Source organism: Emys orbicularis, chromosome 7 (assembly GCF_028017835.1).
Source record: "Emys orbicularis isolate rEmyOrb1 chromosome 7, rEmyOrb1.hap1, whole genome shotgun sequence".
Taxonomy (NCBI): domain Eukaryota; kingdom Metazoa; phylum Chordata; order Testudines; family Emydidae; genus Emys; species Emys orbicularis.
The window spans coordinates 73,986,761-74,012,922 of record NC_088689.1 but is presented as its reverse complement, the minus strand read 5'-3'; the positions used below and the strand labels follow the sequence as shown (position 1 = coordinate 74,012,922).

Below are 26,162 nucleotides of genomic sequence, written 5' to 3'. Positions count from 1 at the left end.
TTCTATGCTCCTCACTGACCAGCTGTTCCTTCTCTCTCCCCCGCACCAGGATCATGGACAGAGATGAACAGGGCCTGCTCAAGTCGCCAGTGCCCTTCCTCCTGGGACACAGCCTCTCCAAGGATGGGATGGACTCTTTCAGCAAGCATTTCGAGAGCATCATGGAGTCCCATCGAGCCAAGGGGACGTCCTACACCAGCCTAGATTCCATTGATGTTCTCTCCTCCCCAGCCCGTACCCGTGGTACCTATTTCACCTTTGACCTCCCAACCCTCACCCCGGAAATACAGGACCAGATCCGAGACAGCGCCAAGCTGATTGAGCAGAATTTTGCCCCTCTGGCCCACCTGGAGCCAGATTCTGGAACCAGCTCTGCCACTGATGCCCCCTGGACCGAGAGGGAAGAGGAGCAGGGGAGAAGGGGGAAGAATGGCTTTCACAGCCCCTGCCGCTCGGAGGACAGCTTTGGACTGCCCCTGACCTCCATCGTAAGGTGAGTGACCCAAGCTACCTCCATCAGAGCCGTTGAAGGCTGGATGTGTGTGCCCACCTGAAAGAGGCATGCAGCCTGCCTGGGTTAGTCAATCGACTTGAATCCAGGCCAGAGCATCTGGGAAGGGGGGCCATTCAGAATGCCGAACTCACGCTCAGAGGGAACGTCCAGGGGCTCAGGCAGAGGGATTCACAGGGTAAAACAACTCTAGTATAAGAGCAAGTTGTCTCCCTCTAAGTTCCCCGGATGGACACAGTTCATGGTGGGTTAGCACAGGCCCTGTACCGTTAGCTGGCTGGCCACGAGAGGCCTTTGTGATGTCACTGCAGTTGTTTGTGTTCTGGCTAGGGTTGCTTGTGGTCTCCTCCCCCCCTGCAGCATCATGAGGTGTCCCTGATGCTGAGTTACACAGGGAACCAAGGCTACTTGAGCTGGGAAGCAGGAGGCCTGGGTCTGCTGGGACCTTCATCCCTTTGGCCGCAATAATAGCTATCATAGAATGGTCCTGCAGGTATCATGGCAGAGAGGCCTATCCAAAGCCTGTGATAAGACTCAGAGCAAGAGCCCCCATCCCAGCTACAGAGACCTCCTGCTACCACCACACCCCTCCCCGCTGGCAAGCAACGGCCGGTCCGCTCAGTAGCCAGAATCTCACAATCCTGTGTCAGCAGCTTCCTGGACCTGACCCCCACTCTTGGCCACCAAACCTCCCTGCATCCCCAAGTAGCCTCTTAGCATAACCCATTCCCAGCTTTCATGAGCATGTGTCACAAGAGGGTCAGGGCAGAGCTGGGCCAGCAGGAAATGGGGTGGGGAGGAAGTTATCCAGAGCTATTATGGATGAAGGAATCCACGCTCCCTGGTTTCCCACGTGCTCCCTCTGGGGCTCAGGGAAGAACCCCATGAGCGGTGCTGTTGGGCAGTGAGCACTACGTAATGGTGACTGCAGTCAGTGACACGATCCCCAGCCCGTCTGGGAGGAAAGGCGATGTCCGTTTATGGGCTGTTCTTGACCAGGAATTGGTCCTGGTTGCCCAGGGGTTCTCCCCTGGAGCCCATCTTTTAGGAGATGGGGGAGCTAAATTGCCGGTAGTGTTTTCATTTCAACTCGTGATGGCAGGCGATGAGAGGGCAGTTACTGGAGTCATAACTCCCTGTTTTCCCCTTTAACACTGTGTCAGAGCATATCATTAAAGCACCGTACACATGTTGACTAACACAGCACCCAGTGTCAGTGTCATCCTCTTCACAGCTGGGGAACTAGGCACAGAGAAGAGATGAAATTTACCCCCAAGATCGCGTGGTGAGTTGGTGTCAGAGCTGGGAGTTCCTGGCTCCCAAGTCTATGCTAAAGCCACACCAATCTTCTACCACTTCTCTCTTGTTGAGGTTAGTTTGTCTAAGTAAGTGCTGTTTGTTTTCCTAATGGCTACCAAGGGGGCGATGCCGCCACATGCTGAATCAATTTCTGTGGTTTGCTCTGCACTGCCTGCTTCCAGCGTACAGACGGTGCACTCTGGGATGCACAGGGGGAGGTGTGAGGCAGAAATGGATTGACTTTTGCAAAGATCCACCTCAGCATATTGTGCAGCAATAGAGTCTGCTGTAGGGCTGTGTGGAGAGACACTGGCTCTCAGTTGCTCTCCAGCACGGCATTCCTTTGGCCTGTCAGTGCTCTGCTGGAAGGGCAAACTTCTGGAGAGCTCTTAGCGCTCTGCCTGTGTCTGCCACGGCCGCTCGAGAGCCCTCCGCAGGAAGCTGTTCACCCAGAGAGGTGTGGAGACCATTTGTGTTTGGTTCTGCAGCTCGTGCTGCCTGACCTGTTTCTCCCGCATGAGGACTTCCAGGGCCAATGGAGTTTCTCTGCATCCCTCTGGGATTCCTCCCTCCTACCCATCTGCTTCTTGCCTTCTCATCTCCATGCAGTTTCTCCCAGTATTCCTGGGCTCTCCGGGGCTCTTGGTCTGTCTGGCCTTTCCCCTGGAGTTTTGTCTCCCAAGGCTTGTCTATACTTAAAACGCTGCTGCGGTGCAGCTGCCACTGGAGTGCTTCAGTGCAGACACTACCTACGCCGACAGGAGGAGTTCTCCCGTCAGCGTAGGTAATCCATTAACCTAGCGCCGTCTGCACCGGGGCTCAGGTTGGCTTAACTGCGTCGCTCAGGGGGGTGGATTTTTCAAACCCCTGTGCTAGGGTGACCAGACAGCAAGTGTGAAAAATCGGGACGGGGAGGGGGGCAGTAATAGGAGCCTATATAAGAAAAAGACCCAAAAATCGGGACTGTCCCTATAAAATCGGGACATCTGGTCACCCTACCCTGTGCAATGTGGTTCTACCGACTTCATTTCCTAATGTAGACCAGGTCTCAGCTACACGACTCTTGATTTTTCTCAGCAGCCCCAGAGCTCTTACTTCAGTCTCCTCACCCAGAGATCCTGTCTCCTCGGGGACCCTCAGTGTTGTAGCAATGCCTTATGCCAGGGCGTCTCACTCTGGAGCTAGTGTCCCGTGGCTCTGTTGCCAGCTTTGACACCAACCCCACATGGGGGAAGTTTCATTTTTCTAGCGACATTGAGCCAAACCCTGTTCCCACTGACCTCTACACAGCCTGTTGTATTCAGGAGGGATTCCAGGGGGTGTAACCAGGGCCGGCTCCAGGCACCAGCGCAGCAAGCAGGTGCTTGGGGCGGCCAACGGAAAGGGGCGGCACGTCCGGCTCTTCAGCGGCAATTCGGCGGCGAGTCCCTCAGACCTGCCGCCGAAGAATGAAGCGGCAGTGGTAGAGCTGCTGCCGAAGTGCCGCCGATCGCGGCTTTTTTTTTTTTTTTTTTTTTTTCTTCCCCCGCCGCCTGGGGCAGCAAAAACACTGGAGCCGGCCCTGGGTGTAACCAAGAGTGGGAATGGATCTGCTTCTCCTCGTCGTGTCCTGCTTCTGGACTTAAAGGGCACCGGCTCCAAGCAGGAGAGTAAGAAACGAGAGGCCCAATGTAGGGATCTCAAGCTGTATGGAGGGGCCTGGGACAGTCACTCGGCAAAATACTAAGCAGCCCCGTGCAAGGATTGAGGCCTGTGCTGCAGGGACACAGCTAGGGAGGGGCAGTAGTGCTGCCTGCTGACCTTTCACTGTATTCCAGCTAGATCATGCTGAGTGAGGGGCCTGCCGTACTTTCTGCCAGGGGAAGTGATGGTCAGTGGTGCCCGCTGGTAACCGGACCATGTCTGTCTGCCTGTCCCATGCTCCTCATTGTAAACAAGGCTCAGATGTCTATGGAAAACCATAAAGCACAGATTGTGCGCTGTGCCCGGCTCCAGGGGGAGGGGACGACTACACCATCCTTGGAATCCCTGGATTCTGGTCCTTGGTGTAAGGTAAAGCAGCCCAAGGAGCAGCTGGAGCACAAGGGTAACCTGGCCCTCACCCTTTCCCCAGGGCCAGGAGCAGCTACACAGACACTACATCAGATAAGCAGCTACCCAGCTGCTATCCACCTTCGGAGCAGCACAGAGCAGCTGGGGTCGAGGGCAATCTCTAGTCCATAATCAGCCCAGATTTAAGGGGTGAGTTTAATTTGACAATAGGTGGGTCGTACCCAGTTATCTTGCAGCCCAGGGCCATTACAGCCATGATCCAACCCAGCAGGAAGGGGCGAGAGGAGAGGGAAGACAGGCAAGGAAGGCTGGGGGTAGGAATCTGGCAGGTAGAAGTGGCCTGGCAGATATTTTTCAAAGGGACTGGTAAGTAGTTGGGCAGAGGGAGTCTGCTCTGATATTAGTCTCTGTGTCCCCCACCCATGCAAACCTCTCCAGCCATGTTACCGTCAGCGAGCACTTAAGAGGTTCTGAACACAGTTGCACTAGTTGCACTGACTCCATAGTTATGCGACACCCACATTCTTTGGGTGTCACAGGGTCTTACATCCCAAGTGTCTGCGGCCTCAGTTTCCCAATTGCTTCCTATCTCTTGACAGCTCCATCGCTATCTCCACTGTGGGGCTCTTGTGCAGATGCCGTCAGCACTTTGCTGCTCAATCACACACCCCTTCCAGAGCATATCATAGAAGATTAGGGTTGGAAGAGACCTCAGGAGGTCATTTAGTCCAATCCCCTGCTCAAAGCAGGACCAATTCCCAACTAAATCATCCCAGCCAGGGCTTTCTCAAGCTGGGCCTTAAAAACCTCTAAGGATGGAGATTCCACCACCTCCCTAGGTAACCCATTCCAGTGCTTCACCAACCTCTAAGTGACATAGTGTTTCCTAATATCCAACCTAGACCTCTCCCACTGCAACTTGAGACCACTGCTCCTTGTTCTGTCATCTGCCACCACTGAGAACAGCCAAGCTCCATCCTCTTTGGAACCCCCCTTCAGGTAGTTGAAGGCTGCTATCAAATCCCCCCTCAGTCTTCTCTTCTGCAGACTAAACAAGCCCAGTTCCCTCAGCCTCTCCTCTTAAGTCATGTGCCCCACCCCCTGATCATTTTCGTTGCCCTCTGCTGGACTCTCTCCAATTTGTCCACATCTTTTCTGTAGTGGGGGGCCCAAAACTGGACGCAATACTCCAGATGTGGCCTCACCAGTGCCGAATAGAGGGGAATAATCACTTCCCTCGATCTGCTGGCAATGCTCCTACTAATGCAGCCCAGTATGCCGTTAGCCTTCTTGGCAACGAGGGCACACTGCTGACTCATATCCAGCTTCTCATCCACTGTAATCCCCAGGTCCTTTTCTGCAGAATTGCTGCTTAGCCAGTCGGTCCCCAGCCTGTAGCGGTGCACAGGATTCTTCTGTCCTCAGTGCAGGACTCTGCACTTGTCCTTGGTGAACCTCATCAGATTTCTTTTGGCCCAATCCTCCAATTTGTCTAGGTCACTCTGGACCCTATCCCTACCCTCCAGCTTATCTACCTCTCCCCCCAGTTTAGTATCATCTGTGAACTTGCTGAGGGTGCAATCCATCCCATCATCCAGACCATTAATAAAGATGTTGAACAAAACTGGCCCGAGGACCGACCCCTGAGATACTCCTCTTGATACCTCTAGACATCGAGCCGTTGATCACTACCCGTTGAGCCCGACAATCTAGCCAGCTTTCTATCCACCTTATAGTCCATTCATCCAATCCATACTTTTTTAACTTGCTGGCAAGAATACTGTGGGAGACAGTATCAAAAGCTTTGCTAAAGTCAAGATATATCGCGTCCACCACTTTCCTCACAGAACCAGTTATTGCATCATAGAAGGCAATCAGGTTGGTCAGGCATGACTTGCCCTTGGTGAATCCATGTTGACTGTTCCTGATCACCTTCCTTTCCTCCAAGTGCTTCAAAATGGTTTCCTTGAGGACCTGCTCCATAATTTTTCCAGGGACTGAGGTGAGGCTGGCCGGTCTGTAGTTCCCCTGGTTCTCCTTCTTCCCTTTTTAAAAGATGGGCACTATATTTGCCTTTTTCCAATTGTCTGGGACCTCCCCCGATCGCCACGAGTTTTCAAAGATAATGGCCAATCGCTCTGCAATCACATCAGCCAATTCCCTCAGCATACTTGGATGCACTAGATCTGGACCCATCGACTTGTGCATGTCCAGCTTTTCTAAATAGTCCTTAACCTGTTCTTTCACCACTGAGGGCTGCTCACCTCCTCCCCATACTGTGTTGCCCAGGACAGCAATGTGAGGGCTGACCTTGTCTGTGAAGACCGAGGCAAAAAAAGCATTGAGTACTTCAGCTTTTTCCACATCATCTGTCACTATGCCTCCCCCATTCATTAAGGGTCCCACACTTTCCCTGACCTTTTTCTTGTTGCTAACATACCTGTAGAAACTCCAGTTGTGTTTTGGCCTTCCTGATTACACCCTTGCATGTTCAAGCAATATTTTTATACTCCTCCCTAGTCATCTGTCCAAGTTTCCACTTCTTGTAAGCTTCCTTTTTGTGTTTAAGCTCACCAAAGATTTCACTGTTAAGCCAAGCTGGATAAAGTCCAATGGAAAGCTTTGTCAAAGAGGAGGCTCTTGCAGGGTGCCCTGACTCCAAATTAGTCTGTTTTTCTCTCCAAACTTCTTCCACAGCCAAACCCCTTTGACCAAGAGCAATTTGACTCCAGCTCTCACATGTCTCCTCCTGGGCTTAGTGAGCTGCATTGGCCTAGAGAATCACTTCATTCCTGGTGGGTCATGAATGGAGATGTGGTTGCAGCTATAGCTGGGACTTGGTGTCTTGCCAGCCTTGAAAATCAGGACTAGGACCTTGAACTGGGAGCCAGTGAGGGGAGTGGAATGCAGGAACGAGGGGGCAGCCCATCCTGTTGAGGATCCTGCTGCTGCATTCTGCTTGGGCTGGAGTCTCCACAGTGGCCACCTACCAACCCAGATACAGTTAGTTACACTAACCCAACACCTGGATAGATCACTATGGCCGGGCGTTCCTCTGGGAGGAAGGACAGCATTTCCGAGCAAGCTGGAGGTAGAAAAAAGGCTTTTTCCGTCGCTGACGTTATCTTGTTTTCTAGGCCACATGCCAAGTTGAACAGGATCCCAAAGCTTCCAGTCACTTTAACGAAGGGGGGCAGATGCCCACAGTCGTAGGGGAGGAGAATGCCTGGGCCAGTTCTTCAAAGTTTTTTCCCCTTCGGTCTTATCCCCATTGGCTTTGAGCCAGCTGCTTTTCATCTAGATGCTGATCTTCTTCAGGCATTGCGATATCCTTGTGATGCTGTTGGCTGCATCTTTGGAAAAGATGATGTGCTGCTGTGCTTCATCCAGGTTTTGCTGGCAGCAGAGTCTTTGGCATCTCACTGCCTCTTTAAATGGTCTCACATAGATATTGAAAAGAAGCAGGGTCAGGATAAATCCCTGTAGGACTCTGTGCTGAGGGCTCTATGGGAAGAGAAGTAGTTATCCATTACTTCTCTTTGGGTCCTTTTTGAGAGGAATGACTGTAGCCATCACAGTGCCGCATCTACACCAGCTGTGTCATGTTAACAGCTCTGCAGTATGTTGTGATCAGCTGTGTCATAAGCTGCAGAGGCCAAGTACCATGAGCATTGAGATGTAACCTCTGTCCGTTGCCTGTGGAAGATAATTTTTTGTGCCACTAGGCTTGTCTCCATGCTGTGTCTTGGCCTGAAGCCCACTGGCCAAGCATCTAGGATGTTGGTAAGTCCCCGTGTTGGAGCATGGTTTCCACCACTTCCCCAGTGATTTTGCCCAGGAATGGGAGGCTGCACCCAGGACAACAATGGGAGAATTCTTCTGCCTCAAGCTTTCAGAAGTGGACTAATGCATTCTTCAGGGAAGTTGTAAGCCTGGCTACCCTGCAGAAGACATTGATAATTTCTGTTAGCAGTGGACACAGCTACTGAAAGCCAGGGAAGAATGACTAAGAAGGGCATAGACCTATCCACAGAGGGTGGTTTGAGTATCCCAAAGAAGTGCTTTATCATGTGTGATGGAGTGGCTAATGCCATCCAGCTAGAATTAATAGTACTGCCTCAATGAGTTCCTCCCTTACCCAGCTGTTGTATTCTGACGTTGGATGAGAGCTGCTTGCAGTGGCTGGTGCTTGGGTCCAGTGTGGATTAGCTCTGCAGGCCGTGAGTTTGCCGCTTCAGTGCTGATGGAACAGTGGGTTCTCTCTGCTCCCATTACTATCTTTAGGCTGTTGGTGGATGGATTTGTAGTGTGGTTAGTGCAAATAATGTTCCAGTGTCTGCCTGTTTGGGTCACTCGCCTCGATCTGTGAACCAGGGTGATCTTCAAGGCTTGGCCCTAAGACTTGAAAAGTGGTGATCATTAGATGATCTACCAGCCTATCACCAAGCTGGGAGGCTTGCCTGGATAATGTAAACTGGTAGCGTAGCAGATTCTGCAGCTGCATTCGAGCCTCTGAGCCTTTTCCAGTGTGCCGGTGAGTTATAAATCCCTTTGGACATCAAGACATTTTGATCTCAGATGATCCACAAGGAGAAGAGATGGGCCTAAGCCAAAACCCTCCATGCAAAAAGCCCTGAACTCTGGGGCAATCCTGTTCCCAATCTGGATCCAGCCTCTGATGGTCAGATCTATTTCTAAGTAACTGCAGTTGCTTGGGGGCTTGTTTAGAGGGCAAGATACTGCATGGCAAGACAGGGTGTGACGCCACAGTGCACCAACTTGCCGCAAGCTGGCGTGCCGTAGATCCACACTCTGGCTTGCTGCACAGTAACTTCCCCAAGCCCTCGATTTCCTTTCCCCCTTCAGTGTTGCACTGAACCAACTTGCTGTCCTGTTCTCCCTCTTCCCCAGTAGGTGGCGCTTCCTGTTTGTAAATGTGCAGCCAGGCAGCCACCCTCCAGATTATAGAGTGAGGTGCAGGTCTCCTCTGCTCATCAGGTAGCAGCTGCATCCCCCCTTCTGTACGAGGTGCCAGCCCCGGTTAAGTGCCAGTGGGCCTCTTCCCCTTCCCCTGCAGGGGATCCAGTTAATGAGGGTTCTCTCCTGTCCAGGGCCAGGGCCAGGGTTCAGGGTAGAGAGGTTGGTTCCTCCTCCTGCATGTGTGGAGGCAGTCCCACCCCTGCATAGGCACAGAGTGCTACACAGCGTCCCTGCCCCATGGAGCCAGAGTGGGGGATGTGACAGGCCTGGTGGGGTGTGTGGGTGAGAGCAGATCCCACTCTGCCTGCAGTGTGTGGGCCGTTACAGGCTCTCGCCCTGTCCAAGGCAGGAGACAAGGGCATCCGTGCCCCTTCCCATTCTGGGCTAAGGGGCTGTGCCTGGTGTGGGGCGCTCCCAGTTATAGGGTGTCACTCCCCTCTTGGGGGGGCAGGATACAGCGTGTCAGTGCATGCAGTGGGGCATGGGGGGCAGGGTACAGGTATCCCCTCTCCGTGATGGGATGGGGGACAGGTCCCATCCTTGCAGGTGGGGAGCTGGTTGTGGGGAGGACGCTCCAGTTGGACGGAACTGCTTGCCAAGGGCAGACAAGACATTGTGCTGGAGAGATGGAGAGACTGGAGCTGTGGCTGCCATGGCAACAGGAGGCAGGGGGGGCGGGGGATTGAGCAAGGCAGTGTTAGCCAGAATTTGCAATTAGTGATCAAGATCCCAGGGCTTTGCAGTGCCCCCTGGTGTGATGGGGAGTCTGGGAACCCAGGGTCCTGGCAGAGTGACGCTAATACCATATGTACCGTGCCAGAGCTTCTGGCTCCTTCCATATGCAGGGGCTGGAGATCCCTGGGGACTGAACCCACATAGACATAAACAGCATGCCACGTAAGAGATGCGTCTAGTCCCAAACCCCACAGTTCAGTGCTGTATTGCAGGGGCTCTGGTCCGCTATCTAGCGGGTCTGACCCCCGGTGCCATGCCTCTGATGCTGGGCTCAGGCCCGTGCCACAGACAGGGCTCTGCTTGACCTTCCCAGGGGCCCGGTGTTCTGGATTGCTTTCCTTAATGACACTGAGGGGAAGGGAGAGCTGGCACTAATCACACTAATTGTATAACGACACCACAGAAGGAGGCGATCAAGCCACGCGCCGGAGGGTCCTGGCAAATTTGGGGCATCGGCTGAAGCGAGATGAGGCTGGATGTAAAGAAGGGCAGGCAGGAAAGCATGCTGGGGAAGCAGCAGCTGGGCAGGGAGAGGGGAGTCAGATGCTGCGGTGATGGGCAGAGTCCTAGAAGCCCTGGCTAGGGAGAATCAGCCATGGACAGAAACCTGGGAGAGAATGGTCATGGAGATGTCACAAGCTGGGCTTCCCCTGGCAGGGGGCTGGTGGATGGCTATGGACACTATGCCATGGCCCTGGTAAGAGGGCCAGCGAGCTCCCAGGGCTGATGCCACCACCAATGCAGAGGAGGACACAGCCTTTGCTAGTACATGGGGGCATGCAAACAGTATGCCCAAGAAGGGCGAGGGTCATGGGAGTAAATTTGGTCGTGTGCATGCATTGAGGTCCCTTTAAATATTGGGACAGTTAGCGGACCAGACCTCTCCCTCCCAGAAGCCAGTGCAGGACTGTTTTCTCCAGGGCACTCGCTGGGCAGGCTGGTTAGCTGGCTCTGTGGGACGCTGGGCCCAGTGTGGGGCTCTCAGCACTAAGAGAGAGAGATGAAAGCCACTGCAGCGATGGAAAGGGCCATGGGCGAGAGGATGTGTGCAGAGGCAGGGGGTTGGAGGGTGAAGAGCTGGGGAACAGAGTGGGATGGGGTGACAGGAGGGAACGGGAAGAAGGTGAAGCAGGGAGGAGGGCGGCGTGGGGAGTGGAGGGTGATAAGACAGGCACATGGGAGCAGGAGGGGGCTGAGGTGAGAAGCAGCGGGAGAGTTTGAGGATGGGGGTGTGGCAGCAATGTTTGCAGGAGGCTGGGACAGGGCGAGAGGGGCACCGGGGTGGGAGGAGAAGAACATTGGAGGAGGGTGACAGGATATAGGTGTCGGGGTGGTTGGAGCTGGGTGGCAGGATACAGGGTGTCTGGGTGCAGTGGGTGGTTGGAGGGGGGTGGGGTGATGGGGTCGGGGAAGGTAGGGTGATAGGTTGGGGGTGGCTGAAGGATAGATACAGGATAAGCGGATGGTGTGATGGGTGTGTTGGAGGGAGGAGGAGGGCAGGGTGAGGATAGATATGGGATGAGAGGATGGTGTGATGGTGGGTCGGGGTGGTTGGAGCAGGATGATGATGTGTGGTAGGAGGAGGGTGAGGTGATGGGTGCAGGGGGTAGTTATGGAAGGAGGGTGGGGTGATGATGGGTGGTAGGAGGAGGGTGTGGTGATGGGTACAGGGGATGATTATGGGAGGAGGGGTGCAGGGGAGGACGAGGACATGGCGTGCCGGGGCCTAGGGGGCTGAGAGTCTCCCCGGCGCGGGGCTGGATTCTGCCCAGGGTGTGTAGCAGGTGGAGGTGCTGCAGCCCGTCTCCCAAGCGCGGAATTGACTGTACCACTGTGCGGAATTGGGTGAGGGGGGAGTTGGCTTCTCAAAAGTAGGAGGCAGGTTGTACCAATTGCCGCTCCCTGTCGGGGGATTGGAGTCTCCTGGCAGAAGGGGCTGGCTGTGGCATGAGGAGAATCGGGGGTGCAAGACCTGCAGTGGTCCAGGACCCTGATCTCATCCATGGGCTCCATGCTTGTACTGGAGCAGGGGGCCACGGGCTCAGTGGGGCCCCCTCTGGGCGAAGACGGGGCGTCAGCTGCCATCCTCAGCTCAGCTCTGCTCGTGTGCTAACCAGGGTGTATCTGATTTAGGGCAGAAAGTGTTGCCTTGAGTTTGGAGGACGGAGAAGGCCCCCACCCCGTGGGAAAGTCTCCAGGCTATGAAACCTGCTAGGAGCCGGGGAGAGCAGTTTTCTGCCAGCTCCTGCAGCCCAGCCGCTCCGGAGGGACTCAGGGAGCAGGGGCTTGTGGCTGCCTAAGGGGCCTGCACTCGGCTACTGGATCCCAGCACACAGTTCCGGTCACTGGGACGTTTCTAGGTCGAGAGCTGAAGGGCAGCAGGAACTTTCTCAGCAGTGGCGTGGGCTGGAGGCAGCAAGGTCAGAGAATGGCAATAGGATTCCTCAGGAGAGAGCGAGCGTGTGATTCAGGCTGTCACAACAGGGTGTGTCTGTGAGCACAGGTGTGTGTGACAGACACCTCCAGAAAGGGAAGAGAGAGTGACACACACAACAGACACGTACTTGGGGATAGGGAGGGTTAGTGACACACGGTCACAGACAGGAGCGCTCAGACATACATGTGGGGACGGACACACTCAGATGCATGTGTGTGCACACTCTGACCCCTCCACAGAGATGCTTGTAGTCACATACAGGGAGAGACTATGAAACCCAGAATGGACATGCTCAGCGGTAAAGACACCTTCCCCTAACCCACCCACCCTCCCCCCGGACACACAGGGCTAGACAGAGAAAAGCACACAAGCACAGACACTCGGGAGGGTGAGGCGGGCTGAGCGAGCTGCATGCACAGGGAGACCAAGCGAGGGGCTCACATGGCGAGAGCAAGGCTTACACAGAACAAACAAGACACCCCCCGCCCCCAGAGCAAGTGAGCTGGGGGTGGGGGGAGCAGAGAGCATGAGAGAGGCCCAGATGGCCACACACATAGGGAGGGGAGACGGGCTGACCTGGAGGCTGCGTGGGAGAAGATGGGGAAGGGAGGGAGCCAGCAGGCCTAGGCAGAGGCAAAGGGGGGGCTCTGGGATCCCGGGAGGGCAGTGAAGGGGAGGAGGCCGAGGGCCATGTGTTCAGGCTGGAGGGAGAGCATTAGACAGGGCCTCCGGAGCACAGGAGAGCCGGGCTGGAATCAGGGTGCCGCCCTAGGAGCAGGGAACCACGGCAACGCCCTGGCACCAAGCTCTGGCCTAGCTGGGCTCTGACCTAGGCCTTAGGGCAGAACCCACCATGGTAAGCGCTATTGGAGAGCCTGGGCTAGTTAGCTGGGGCCGGTGGGCGGGGACTAGCCCCCAGTCCAGGCTAATCTAAACTCAATTCAGGGACTGGGTCTGCTGGGCTGGACTCTGGCTTGGGGGTGATGAAAGGCTGGGCTTAGAGCCATGCTTCCTCTTAGCAGGGGCGGAGTGGCATGGCCTCTGCCCCTCTGCCCCTGCACTAGCACACACTCAGGTGTGGCTAGTCATTGCAGGAGAGCCCTATCCCTAGCAAGGGCTGAGGACCTGGTTTTCCGCCCCCGCGATCAGCTCTTGCTGTCAGGCTGGCTGCTGTTGACTGTAAAGCTCAGAACTGAAGAACTGCTTCGGTCAGCTGGGGTCAGTGCCAGAGACCCCAGCTGGGAGGGGGTCCACAGCATCTTTCATTTCTCCCCCCTTCATCTCCCCATGGGTCATGCTCCACCCCTTGCTGTACCAGGCCCCAAGCGCTGAGATCCAGATGTCACTGGATTCAGATGCCCTCTGCCATATGGGCCACGTCTCTCAGATTCTCCACCAAAGCTATCTGGTGAGTACACCAACTCTAAGGCCCCCGGCGCCTAGCTGCCCTGGGAACTGTTTTGCTGGGGGAACACCAATCCTCGTGGCAGGGGACGTCTCTGCATGCGTCTGACATGCGTCTGACAAGAGCTTGCTGTACCATGGGAGGCGGGGGCTGGGCTGGGGATGCTAGGGAGCAGGTCAGAGGAGAAGGGAGGCCTTGCCCCACCCCAGGAGAGAGGGGACACCTCTCTGTGGTGACCCTGGTTCAGGATTTGGGGCAGAGATGCATCTGCAGAGCGGCTTATTTGTGTCTCATGCCGACCAGAGGTTAGCTCCCCTCTGGCCCTTTCAATCCTGATGCTAACCTAGACTGGATCTTGGGCTGCTGTAAATCAACAGTGCTCCCTTGCTGATTTACACCAGCTTAAGATCTGGCCCCTCATGTTCTTAGCATCAGCACTGGAAGGGCCAGAGAGGAGCGAGCTTGATTGCAGCGTGAGCCCACCCTACCTAACCTCTGACCAACGCATGAGAGGAATGAGCCCCTGTCCTTGCAGGTGCATCTCAGATGCCAAAACAGAGTCAGATCTCAGCACTGATCCCATGCCAGCCATATTCCACCATGGGGAACAGCCCTGCTGAGCTGGAGAGCAAGGTCTGCAGGATTTGCTGGTGGAGAGGGAGTCTCAGATGGGGGCATGGCTTGGGAAGGGGAGGGCTGGAGTGTCGTCAGCATTTCTGAACCTCCCTCCGCTGGGATGTTGGCTGAGCCATGCCCAGGAGAACATCCCCCTTCAGCTGTGCCTGGTGAGAAGAGGCTGGGTAGGTGGACACGAGCCGCTCTGTGCTAGAAGGAGGGTCACATAGGAAGGCCCACAATGCTGCGTCCCAGCTGGGAGAAGTGCCCATTTCCTGAGCCAATGCCACTCTGCTGTCTCCCCACTTAGCTGGACGTAGAGCAGAGCAGATGGCTGCCTGGCCAGCTGAGAACTCTTGGCAGGAGGAGCTGCTGGTGGCAGTGAATTGGAGACGGCCTCAGGGCTACGTGAATGTGCTGCACTCTGCCAGCTTGGCAGCGTGGTGCTGCCTTTCTGGTGGGCCCCGTACCACCAGCACGTGCAGGAGGCGCTCACACAGCTTGTTCCTATTGCTTCGCACAAACACCACAGTAAGACTCGGCTGTCTGCACGTGCATGTGCCTCTGACATATGCCCTGTGCCTGGCTCCCCGGGTGAGCCACTCTGACATGGTACTTCTGCTGCATGCTCCACCCCTTCCTGGGGTGGGCACTCGGCGTGGGCCTCTGTCCTGCCCCCCGACACGTCCTACCAGGTCATCTGGTGGTATCTCCTCTCGGTGTGAGCCTCCAGGCGTGCTCCCCTACCCCCATGGGAGCCCCCATGGCACCCTCCACCCCCTGCTGCATGCATGCTCGGTGTGAATCTGCAGGTCCATGGTGCGTGCACCTTTAGGGTTCTATTGTTGTATGGTGTCACAGACTCACAGGACTCCTGCTCTCTCTCAGCTCCTATGATTCAGTGTGATAGCCCTTCTCGGGGGTCCACTCTCTCTCTCGGGGGTAAAGCCATAGGCCCCTTCGCCTCCTGGAACCGCACCTCTCTGAGCTTTCAGCATGCCTGTCTCTCGCCAGGGGCCCCCTCAGGGAGTCCACTCGCTCTGGACTCCTGGGGCCTCCACTCCCACAGGGAATAATGCAACCCTGATCTCTAACCTGCAGTGACTCTCAGCCAGAGTAAAACAGAAGTGTTTATTGAACGTCTGAACACAGCATAGGAAACTCTCAGGGCCTCAGGCCTAGCATCCCTCAGCATAGTCCATCTAGGTCTCTCCTGCAGGCAGGTGGGCTCTGGCTGCTCTCTCACCCCAGTCCAGAAGCCCCCCCCCTCCTTCCAGCCGATCATCCTAGCAGTTCTCAAACTGTGGGTCAGGACCCCAAAGTGGGTCCTGACCCCGTTTTAATTGGGTTGCCAGGGCTGGCGTTAGACTTGCTGGGGGTGAAGCCGAAGCCTGAGCCTCACCGTCCAGGCTGAAGCTGAAGCCTGAGGGCTTCAGCCCTGGGTGGTGGGGCTCAGGTTACAGGCCCGCCCCCGCCTGGGGCTGACGCCCTTTGGCTTTGGCCCTGCTCCTGGGGTTGTGTAGTAATTTTTGTTGTCAGAAGGGGGTCGTGGGGAAGTTTGAGAACCCCTGGCCTATATCACCAGCCACAACAGCTCCTCCCCTGTCCTTTGTCTTCCTTCCCAGGTAAACAGGTCGCTGGAGCCCTCGGTTTTCTGTCCTTTGTTCCCCTCTGGTTGGAACTGGCTAGTCAGGTCACTGGGGTCCTCTCTCTGCAGCCCATTGTCCTTCCACCGGCCAGAACTGGCCAGACTGCCAAGCTGGGGTGGGCCTTCTGGTCACCTGGTCACCGGTCACTAGGGTCCCATCTCCAGGCAGTTGTTTGGGTCACGGCTACTAGGTGAGGTCACATGTCTTCCTCTGTAACAACAAACTCCCTCTCCCACCATCTCGTTAAACACACCACACACACGGAAACTGTGACCCACACAGTATTCATGCAAAACACTAAGAAAATCCCCCACTTCGTCACATCTTTCCCCGCTTCGAGACTGAACTGAGCGGGGTCACTCCAGCCAGTGACCTGGGGAAGTTCAGGTACCCCTCTCCGGGACAAAGCATTGGCTAGAACATTTGAACCTTTATCAACATGGATCACGTCCATCTCATAACCCTGGAGGATCAGACTCCATCTTAGGGCTTGGCATTAGCCCCTTTCAGTTGGTGCAGCCCTACCCTGCGTCTGAGGCATCTGTGGACACCCTGAAGGCTTGTCTAAGTCTGGGTTTATCCAAGTCTGGGTTTACCAGGACCAGCCCCTGGATTAGAGCCTCCTTCAGCACACAGAGTGCCCTCTGGCACTGCTTGGTCCAGACTTCCTTGTCCGGCTTTCCCTTCTTACACAGCTTTGTGTAAGATGGGAGCCACAGTGTGGTACAAACCTCCAGTAGTACTCTGCCATCCAATTAGAGACCTGGGCCTGTTTTTTGGTTTGAGGAATGGGCCAATCTCTGATCCCCTCCACCTTGGCAAGCTCTGCCTTTAGATGGCCGCTTCCCACCTAGTGGCCCAGCTATGACACCTCTGCTATCCCCACCTTACCCTTTTTGTCCTCTATAGTCGCCCAGCATCCTGGAGGTGTCTCAGCCCCCTCTTCACCTGGGACACATGGTCCTCCCAGGTTGGCCTGAAGACACAGATATTATTTATGCTTGCCCGGGCACAGTCCTCCACCCCCCTCAGTAACCTCCCCAGGGAGGTGGCAGGTGCCGCCTTGAGGCTGACAGGTAGGACTAGGAACCCAAAGAGTCCCATAGGGGTGATGGGAGCAGATTCCAACCCGGCATCTGGGTCCAAAGGTGCCAGCCAGTAGCCTTTGGTGATATCCCTGGTAGTGAGGTAACACCCCCCCCCCCCCGGCCAAACTTGATTAGGAACTTGTTAGCACTAGGCATGGGGCATGGATCGGACACGGTGACAGCATTGAGCTTCCAATACATAGTCCACACAAAGTCTGATTGATCCGTCCTTCTTGGGGACCAGCACCACGGGAGAGGCCCAGGGCTGGTGGATAGCTGGATCACCCATAGGACCAACATGTCACTGTCCTCTCTCTCCAGATCCTGGGCTATTTTCCCAGTGACTGTGAATGGGGAACACCTGGTGGGTGTGTTATTTTTGTCTCCCCTCCCCTCGTGGACAGTTTTTAGTGAGCCCAGGCTGGAGAGCAGCTGCTGGTAGGGACGCTGCCCCCCTGCTTCCTGCCTGTTGTCAAGGGTTAGCTAGTCTGAGAACGGGATTGATTCCAGCGGGAGGCTGACTCCTGTCTCAGAGAAGGGCCACTAGGATGATCCGAGGAATGGAAAACCTTTCCTATGAAAGGAGACTCGAGGAGCTCGGTTTGTTTAGCCTAACCAAAAGAAGGCTGAGGGGGGATATGATTGCTCTCTTTAAATATATCAAAGGGATTATTTCAAGGAGGGAGAGGAATTATTTCAGCTTAGTAGTAATGTGGATACGAGAACGAATGGATATAAACTGGCCGTGGGGAAGTTTAGGCTTGAAATTAGACGAAGGTTTCTAACCGTCAGAGGGGTAAAATTTTGGAACAGCCTTCCGAGGGAAACGGTGGGGGCGAAGGACCTCTCTGGCTTCAAGATTAGGCTTGATAAGTTTATGGAGGGAATGGTTTGATGGGATAATGTGATTTTAGTCAATTAGGCATTAACGTGCCATCGCAGGTAAAATGAGGGTCCGGCTGTAGAATCTTGCCTGTATGCTCGGGGTTCTGCTGATCGCCATATTTGGGGTCGGGAAGGAATTTTCCTCCAGGGTAGATTGGCAGAGGCCCTGGAGGTTTTTCGCCTTCCTCCGCAGCATAGGGCAGGGGTCGCAGGCTGGAAGATTCTGTTGTGGGTGGGTCAGCTTTTGTGGCCTGCATCATGCGGGAGGTCAGACTAGATGACCATATTGGTCCCTTCTGACCTTAAAGTCTATGAGTCTATGAGTCTATGAGTCTCAGGGAAGAGATCCACCAGGGGATTCCCCACCGCCCCCCACCCACACATACCAGCACCAACCACTCCCTGTCAACATGTGGCTTCATTGCGTCAACATGGTACACTCATCCGATTGGGCCACGCCAGCACATGACTCACCTTCAGCTGATTCGTGATCTCACAGGCCTGTCCCAGTCCCAGGCGCCCGTCCCAGTCCCAGGCACCCTTCGCACTGAGCCAAGATCCCTCTCCTGGTCCCTGGTGCCATAGGAGCCGGCACGCTGCTGTATCGGCCCTTCTGCTTTCATAGAATCATAGAACTGGAAGGGACCTTGAGAGGTCATCTAGTCCAGTTCCCTGCACTCAAGGCAGGACTAAGTATTATCTTGACCATCCCTGACAGGTGTTTGTCCAACCTGCTCTTAAAAATCCCCAATGGTGGAGATTCCACAACCTCCCTAGGCAATTTATTCCAGTGCTTAACCACCTGACAGTTAGGAAGTTTTTCCTAATGTCCAACCTAAACTGCCGTTGCTGCAATTTAAGCCCATTGCTTCTTGTCCTATCCTCAGCTGTTAAGAAGAACAATTTTTCTCCCTTCTCCTTGTAACAACCTTTTATGTACTTGAAAACTGTTAACATGTCCCCTCTCAGTCATCTCTTCTCCAGACTAAACAAACCCAGTTTTTTCAATCTTCCCTCATAAGTCATGTTTTCTAGACCTTTAATCATTTTTGTTGCTCTTCTCTGGACTTTCTCCAATTTGTCCACATCTTTCCTGAAATGTGGCGCCCAGAATTGGACACAATACTCCAGTTGAGGCCTAATCAGCGCGGAGTAGAGCGGAAGAATTACTTCTTGTGTCTTGCTTATACATCCCAGAGTGATGTTTGCTTTTTTTGCAACAGGGTTACACTGTTGACTCATATTTAGCTTGTGATCCACTATGACCCCCAGATCCCTTTCCGCGGTACTCCTTCCTAGACAGTCATTTCCCATTTTGTATGTGTGCAACTTGTTCCTTCCTAAGTGGAGTACTTTGCATTTGTCCTTACTGAATTTCATCCTATTTACTTCAGACCATTTCTCCAGTTTGTCCAGATCATTTTGAATTTTAATCCTATCCTCCAAAGCACTTACAACCCCTCCCAGCTTGGTATCGTCCGCAAACTTTATAAGTGTACTCTCTATGCCATTATCTAAATAATTGATGAAGATATTGAACAGAACCGGACCCAGAACCGATCCCTGTGGGACCCCACTCGTTATGCCCTTCCAGCATGACACTGAACCACTGATAACTACTCTCTGGGAACAATTTTGCAACCAGTTATGCACCCACCTTATAGTAGCTCCATCTAGGTTGTATTTCCCTAGTTTGTTTATGAGAAGGTCATGCGAGACAGTATCAAAAGCCTTACTAAAGTCAAGATATACCACATCTACCACTTCCCCCCATCCACAAAGCCTGTTACCCTGATATGGGCCATGAGGATATGACACATGCTGGGTGAACAGCAGACACAGGAGGCGGCCTTACTGCAGGTGGCCAAGCCATCATTCACCTCCTATGCTCAGCCCCAGTCCTCCATGTGGGACATTGGCCTCCCATGAGACATCTGATTCAACCTCCCCAGAGAGATACACCCCCACCTCTTCTCAATCTCAGTGTGAGCACGCTACATACAGCACAGTCACTTGCATGACCACACACACCCTGTGACCTGGGCATAAGCCAGATATGTCACCGTGGAGCCAAAGCCTGAGAATTACAGAGGAGAGGTGTATCTACAAGGCACCCACCCGCAGGCAGAGGAGCAATCCATCTCCTATCACAGCGGGTACTTGGACAAATCAGTGCAAGGAGGAAGAAGGGGATGAAGGTCGGGGCTCAAAGGAGAAGGCTCCATTACTGCCCTAATAGAGTCTAGGAGCCTCAGAAGCTCTTCCTCACTGAGGCCCAAGCCAGAGAGTTACAGTCTCGCTCCAAAGCCATCTAACACCCTTGTGATGGCTGGTGCAGGAGCTACAGAGGCCAGCCCACAGGATTTATGCACTGTCCCTATGTAGAAGTCTATAAACTGTGATCAAGTCACCGCTTAACCTTCTCTTTGTTAAGCTAAATCAATTGAGCTCCTGAAGTCTATGACTGTAAGGCAGGTTTTCTAATCATTCTCATGGCTCTTCTCTGAACCCTCTCCAGTTTATCAGCATCCTTCTTGAATTGAGGTCTGGACACAGTATTCCAGCAGTGGTCATGCCAGTGCCAAATACAAAGGTAACACAAACTGTACACCTACTTGATAGCCAAGGATCAAGCCCTTTTGGCCACAGCATTGCCCTGGAAGCTCATGTTCAGCTGCTTATCCATCATGAGCCCCAAATCTTTTTCAGAGTCACTGCTTCCCAGGATAGAGTCCCCCACCCTGTAAGTGTGGCCTGCATTCTTTGCTCCTAGATGTACAGCTGGCTATATTAAAACACATATTGTTTGCATGCATCCAGCTCATAAAGCAATCCACTTGTAGGGGTAAGAAGGGATTCCCCCACCCCCACAATGTATTATGGGAGGGTTTTGCTATCCCCTTCCTCTGAAGCATCCTCCAGCATGGCCGGAGATGGGACACTAGGTGAGCTGGTTTGAGGTATTCTGTCTCTCGGGCGCTTGACTGGCTGGTTCCTGCCCACTTGCCCAGAGTCCAAGTCAGGAAGGAATTTTTCTCCAGGACAGATTGGCAGTGACCTTGGGTTTTTGTTTTGTCCTTTGCCTTGGCCTTTGCCTTCCTCTGAGTGAGTCACATGCCAGGATTATTTGGGTGTATCTCATGTAATAATTTCTCTGCCATTGTGGGGGCCTCAGGCACTGGTGCACCTTGGTCCTTCCTATTATCTGCCTGTGGAACGTAATAGTTGAGTCTCCTCAGGGCTGTACCACTTTGGCCTAATTTCAGGTATTGAGTTTAGTGTGTGGGTGCTGGGTGGTGCCGGGGGCCTGTGGTATAGAGGAAGTCAGACTAGATGATCTGGTGGTCAATTCTGGCCTTAAGCCCTATGACTGCATGACCTCCTGTATAGCACAGGCCAGAGAACTTTCCCCAAAATAATTCCTGGAGCAGATATTGTAGTAAAACAGCAATCATGATTTAAAAATTGTCAGGGATGCAGAATTCACTACAACTCTTGGTAAATTGTTCTAAAGGTTAATTCCCTTCACTGTTAAAAATGTATATCTTATTTCCAGTGTGAATTTGTCTAGCTTCAACTTCCAGCCACTGGATCGTGTTCTACCTTTCTCTGCTAGCTTGAAGGAGCCCTTTGTTAAATCTGTGCTCCCCAAGTCCCCCCTTAACCTTCTCTTGATTCAGCTAAATAGATTAAGCCCCCTGAGTCTATCACTCTAAGGCAGGTTTTCTAATCCTTTAATCATTCCTATGGATCTTTTCTGAATTGTCTACAATTTATGTACATCCTTCTTGAATTGTGCACACCAGAACTGGACATAGTATTCCAGCAGCAATGTAATCTCATAAAAATAATCAAATTAGTTTGACAGGATCTATTTTCCATAAACCCATGTTGATTGGTATTACTATAATTATGTTACCTTATTTTAACTGTTTATTACTCAAGTCTCATATCAACCATTCCATTATCTTGCCTGGGATCGATGTCAGACTGACAGGCTTATAATTATCTGAGTCATCCCATTTACCCTTTTTAGATATTGGCACAACATTGGCTTTCTTTGTGTCTTCTGGAACTTCCCCAGTGTTCCGAGACTTATTGAAAATCAATACTAATGGTCCAGTGAGCTCCTCGGCCAGCTCTTTTGTAACTCTTGGATGCAAGTTGTCTGGACCTGCTGATGTTAAAATGTCTAACTTGAGTAGCTGCTGTTTAACATCCTTGTGAGATACTAGTGGAATGGTATGATGACGCGTACAAACCCCACACTGAAGAGCAAGGTGTTGAGGAAAAGCTCCGGGCCCAGGCAGCCTCCCCACAACCACACCTGCAAAGCCTGCACAAGCTGGAGGAGGGGCTTGAAAGGGGAAGCAGAGCAGCTCAGAAGGAGGCAGGCAATGGAAGGGAGCAGATAGCTGCTCTGAATTCTTGGGAGAAGTAGGCCCAGGAGCTCATTGCCAGAGACTTGAGCAAACTTACAAAAAAGAGGCAGAGGACTGATTATGCAGGTCAGAGACTTTACTTGACACTTTTTGATTTACACTGTGTGGGAAAGGAGACTTGTGTAGGAAGTAGTTGGGGGAGGGGGCTGATTAGCACCCCAAGGTGCAGAGCGTAACTGCCCACCATTGGGCCCTGGACCGGAGCCCGGTGGAGAGGGCAGTGCTTCCCTACCCATTCCAAGAAGACATGAGAACAGGAGTCTTCACCTTGGGGAAGAACCCAGCTGGGGAAGACCTGACCGTTCGAGGGCCCAGACCCCCCAAAGTCCCCATGCTAAAGGGAAGGACTGGAAACCCTTGAAGGGGCATTGAAGGACAGGATGATATTTGCAACTGGGAGGTGACCTGCCACACCCCTGCTTGCTCACTAGGCAGCACTGTTGGTGGTGTTCCATCTTGTACAAATCCAAAGAGAGTTATCACCTTATGATGAGACTATATTATCTGTTTTTTCCAAATACAGAACAGAAATATTTATTGAACACTTTTGCCTTTTCTGTATTGTTACTGATATTTCTACCATTTCCATCTGCGGAGGGACCGATACCACTGACAGGATTCTTTTTGTTCCAACTATACTTTAAAAAACCTCCTCATTTTCCTTAACTCTGCTAGTGACAGATTTCTCCCTTATCAATTTTCTACAGTTCCTAGTTTCTGATTTATATTATCAACTTCCTCTTTCTTCCATTTCTGATCTATCATTTTTTGTTATTTATAGCTGCCTTCACTTCCCCTGTAAACCATGTCGGTTTTTTAAACAATATGGCCTTCTTCCTCGATTGTGGCTTTTCAGGCATCTAGTAAAGTGTTTTTAAACAAGTCCCAATTATCATTCAAGTTTTTCCGATTAAATTCTTCCTCCCAGCTGATTTGGCTCATAACTGTTTGCAGTTTTGTGAAACTGGCTCTTTTAAAGCATTATATATATAATTACTGGTCTGGACTGTATTCTATTTGCACATTATAAATGTGATCATACCATGACCATTGTACCTAAGCTAACATTAACTAATAGTTCTGTGATCAGTTCCTCTTTATCTGTCAAGATGAGGTCTAATATATAATTCCGCCATGTTGGATGCAACACTTTTTGACTTAGGAAGTTGTCAGCTGTAATGTTCAGAAATTCCAGGAATGTTTTAGTACTGGCAGCATGAGACTTCCAGCTGTATGTTTCTCAGATTAAAGTCCCCCATGATCACACAGTTTTTCTCTCTACTACATGGGCCCTGGCTGCATTCTTCCTGGCCAAGCCCATGGGCTCAGTGAGCTTTTCCCGGAATGTACTCCACCTCCACCACCAGTTTCCCATTCATCTTTCCCTTCCATTTGTCTCTCAAGTCCTGGGGTCCCCTCACTTTTCTTCCATACACCAACTCAAAAGGGTGGACCCCTGTGAATTTCTGGGGCAGTAAGAGTTTTGCAGCCCCCTCGCCTGGTGCACTGGCCCCCCTGTTGTTTAGAGGGAGGGACATGGTACTTCTGGTGAACCACCAGCTGCCCCTGATCCCACAAGGTTCAATTTTCCCGGTAGCGGATCCCTTTTCTTACAGGGATCTTTCCCTGCAGTTCTTCCCCAGGGTCTTGCAACACCGGGGCCCATAAGGACCCTCAGCTTTTTTAAGGAGGAGTTCTTCTGTTCAGGGCCGGCTCTGGCTTTTTGGCTGCCCCAAGCAAAAAAAAAAAAAACCAGGGAGGCCAGAACGGCAAAGCAAAAAAAAAAAACCTGCGGCGCAGCCGGAGCGCGGGTGTGGGGGGGCGGGGAGGGGGAGGGAGCAGGCGGGAGAGAGAGAGAAGGGGGTGGCCAGGGCTACAGCAGGGGCGCTGCCACGCGGCCCCTCCCACTGCGCCGCCGCCTGCCGCGAGGGCTCCGCTCCGGTCGGCGGGGAGGGAAGGAAGAGGACTGCCCTGCAGGGCGCTCTGGTTCTCCGTGCCGCTGCCCCCTACAGGGCGGCCGGAGTGGAACAAGAACAAACAAACAAAAAAAAAGCGGCCGTGCCGCCCTAGGATTGGGCAGAATGCCGCCTCCAACAATCTGCCGCCCCAAGCACCAGCTTGCTCAGCTGGTGCCTGGAGCCGGCCCTGCTTATGTTGCTCGGTCTGGAGTTCAGCTGCTGGGTTCGGGCCCAGCCCTCGTTGGCTGTGCCTCAGTTTCCACACTTCTTGGTCTCAGCCCTGTTCCTGATAACTCACCTCCCCCCCACTGGAGGTTCCACGCCCCCTGCTTGGTAGATTGCTGGTGCCAGGGCAAGCGCCCTCCCTCCCCCTTAGTCACAGCCAAGACCCAAGGCGCTGTCTGGCCAGGTCTCCAATCCATCCCGCATCAGCACCTCTGCAGGTAGCTGATTATGCACCCCAACCTCTTTGGGGCCAGCTTTGGGCCCCCCATTTCATATGTATCTTCACTACAGGACCTTAACTTGGGGTCTGATCACCCCCTTCAGGGTTAGGTATGCATTGAGCACTACTCGATCTGGGTCCACCACCTCAGCTGTCGTCACCTTAGCCCCCATCTAGGCAACGAGCCCACTGCTTTGGTTACAGCATCAGAGCCAGCATGAGCCACCTCTTCCCGGTGCAGGACCGGCCTGTCACACTCAACTCCAGGGATCTGGCTGCAGATAGGAAGGTAACCCAAGCCTCACAGATCTTCCTTTGTGCTACTAGCTGGGGGAACATCCCCTCCTCCCCGGCAGCCGGGCCATTCACATGCACACTGGCTCCCGCCCTCTCTGCCTTCCTATCTCTGGGTTCAGCTCTTTGACTGTTACAGCGTCTGGAGCCTGTCTTAAAAAGACATAGTCATCCAAGGGTACGTCAAAGTTGATGTGCTGAAAGACGCCAGCTACCAGCCCTCCTCCCCCCCCCCATCCTTCCTCTGTCTGCACAGGAATCTGAGCCATAGGGAGGGCGAATGGCTTTATATTTGGGACCTTGACCCAAATTATACAGTCCCCCAGCATCTGGTGGAGTTGCACCACACTGACAAGAATTCTCGGTCCCAGAATGTCTCCACCCCGTGAATATCTCCCAGTTGATCACCACCTTCTGCTCCCATCAGGTATCAGAGGTGCCTGAGCCCAGGGGTGTATAACAAGACCTATCTGCTGGACTTGGGGTGGAAGCCTGTCTGCCACTCCTCCCTGGCCAGCTCTGCCCCCAGGAGCTGGCTGGGTGACTGCTTCCTCCGAAGGTATAGAGCTGTGGGATAGACATACAGCTCGCTCTCTGAGCCTGTATTACAGGTTGTCTTCCCTTTGCCAAGTTAACCCTTTGAGGGCTCTCTTGGGCCAAGATTTCCTTTATTTTTAGGCGTTGCACCACCTTGTGTCCTTTTGCCTGCAGTAATTACATCCCAGGTCCCTTGGGTCCCATATGGGGGTCTGCCTACTCTGGGATTTGTGGGCACCCCTGCATTGGCTTCCTAAAGTCCCACCTCTGAGAGGTCTCTGGGTGACTCCCCTTCTGAATCCCTGACTTGAATCTCCCCCCACTCCAGATCTGCTGTTTATAAACTCATTTGCCAGCATACGTGGTCCACTAACCATATCTTAAGGTCTAGATGGCAGATGTTAGACAGCTGCTCCAATCCCATCAGATTATACATGTCTTTGTGGGGATATTCTCCCAGTGGGGTGGTGACCTTCTTGTAGGTGACGCCTGGGGTCTTGCATAATCCTGGAAATGTTTTCTACATCCCTCAGGGGTCAATTCAAACTTGAGCAGTCACGCCTGTTTGAACCGTTTTTAGTCCCCGGATTCTGAACACCTTTATGGATTTGGGACCAAGTAGGAGGGTGGGGGTTAGAGAGCAGAGCTCATCCATAGGATCAACTGAGTTTGAATCAGAAGCCTTCTCACAAGCAGTGAGGTCGGCATCCATATCCCTCCCCCATTACACTGGGGCACACTTTGGAATCTAGGCTTCCTGCTGAACTGGCATCATGGGGTCCTTCCCCACTTACCCCATGGCAAGTCCTCTTTGCCTGCCTCTCCTCCAA

At 53.2% G+C, this 26,162-nt stretch overlaps 1 protein-coding gene across 1 annotated transcript in view; it reads left to right on the top strand.

Annotated features, from left to right (window-relative positions):
- Window positions 1-26,162, top strand: part of PSD (pleckstrin and Sec7 domain containing) — a 72,053-nt gene that overhangs the window by 8,785 nt on the left and 37,106 nt on the right. The window contains exon 4 of the mRNA XM_065407612.1: window positions 50-493. Within this exon, the coding sequence (XP_065263684.1) occupies window positions 50-493 (444 nt within the window). The remainder of the gene's footprint in view (window positions 1-49; window positions 494-26,162) is intronic.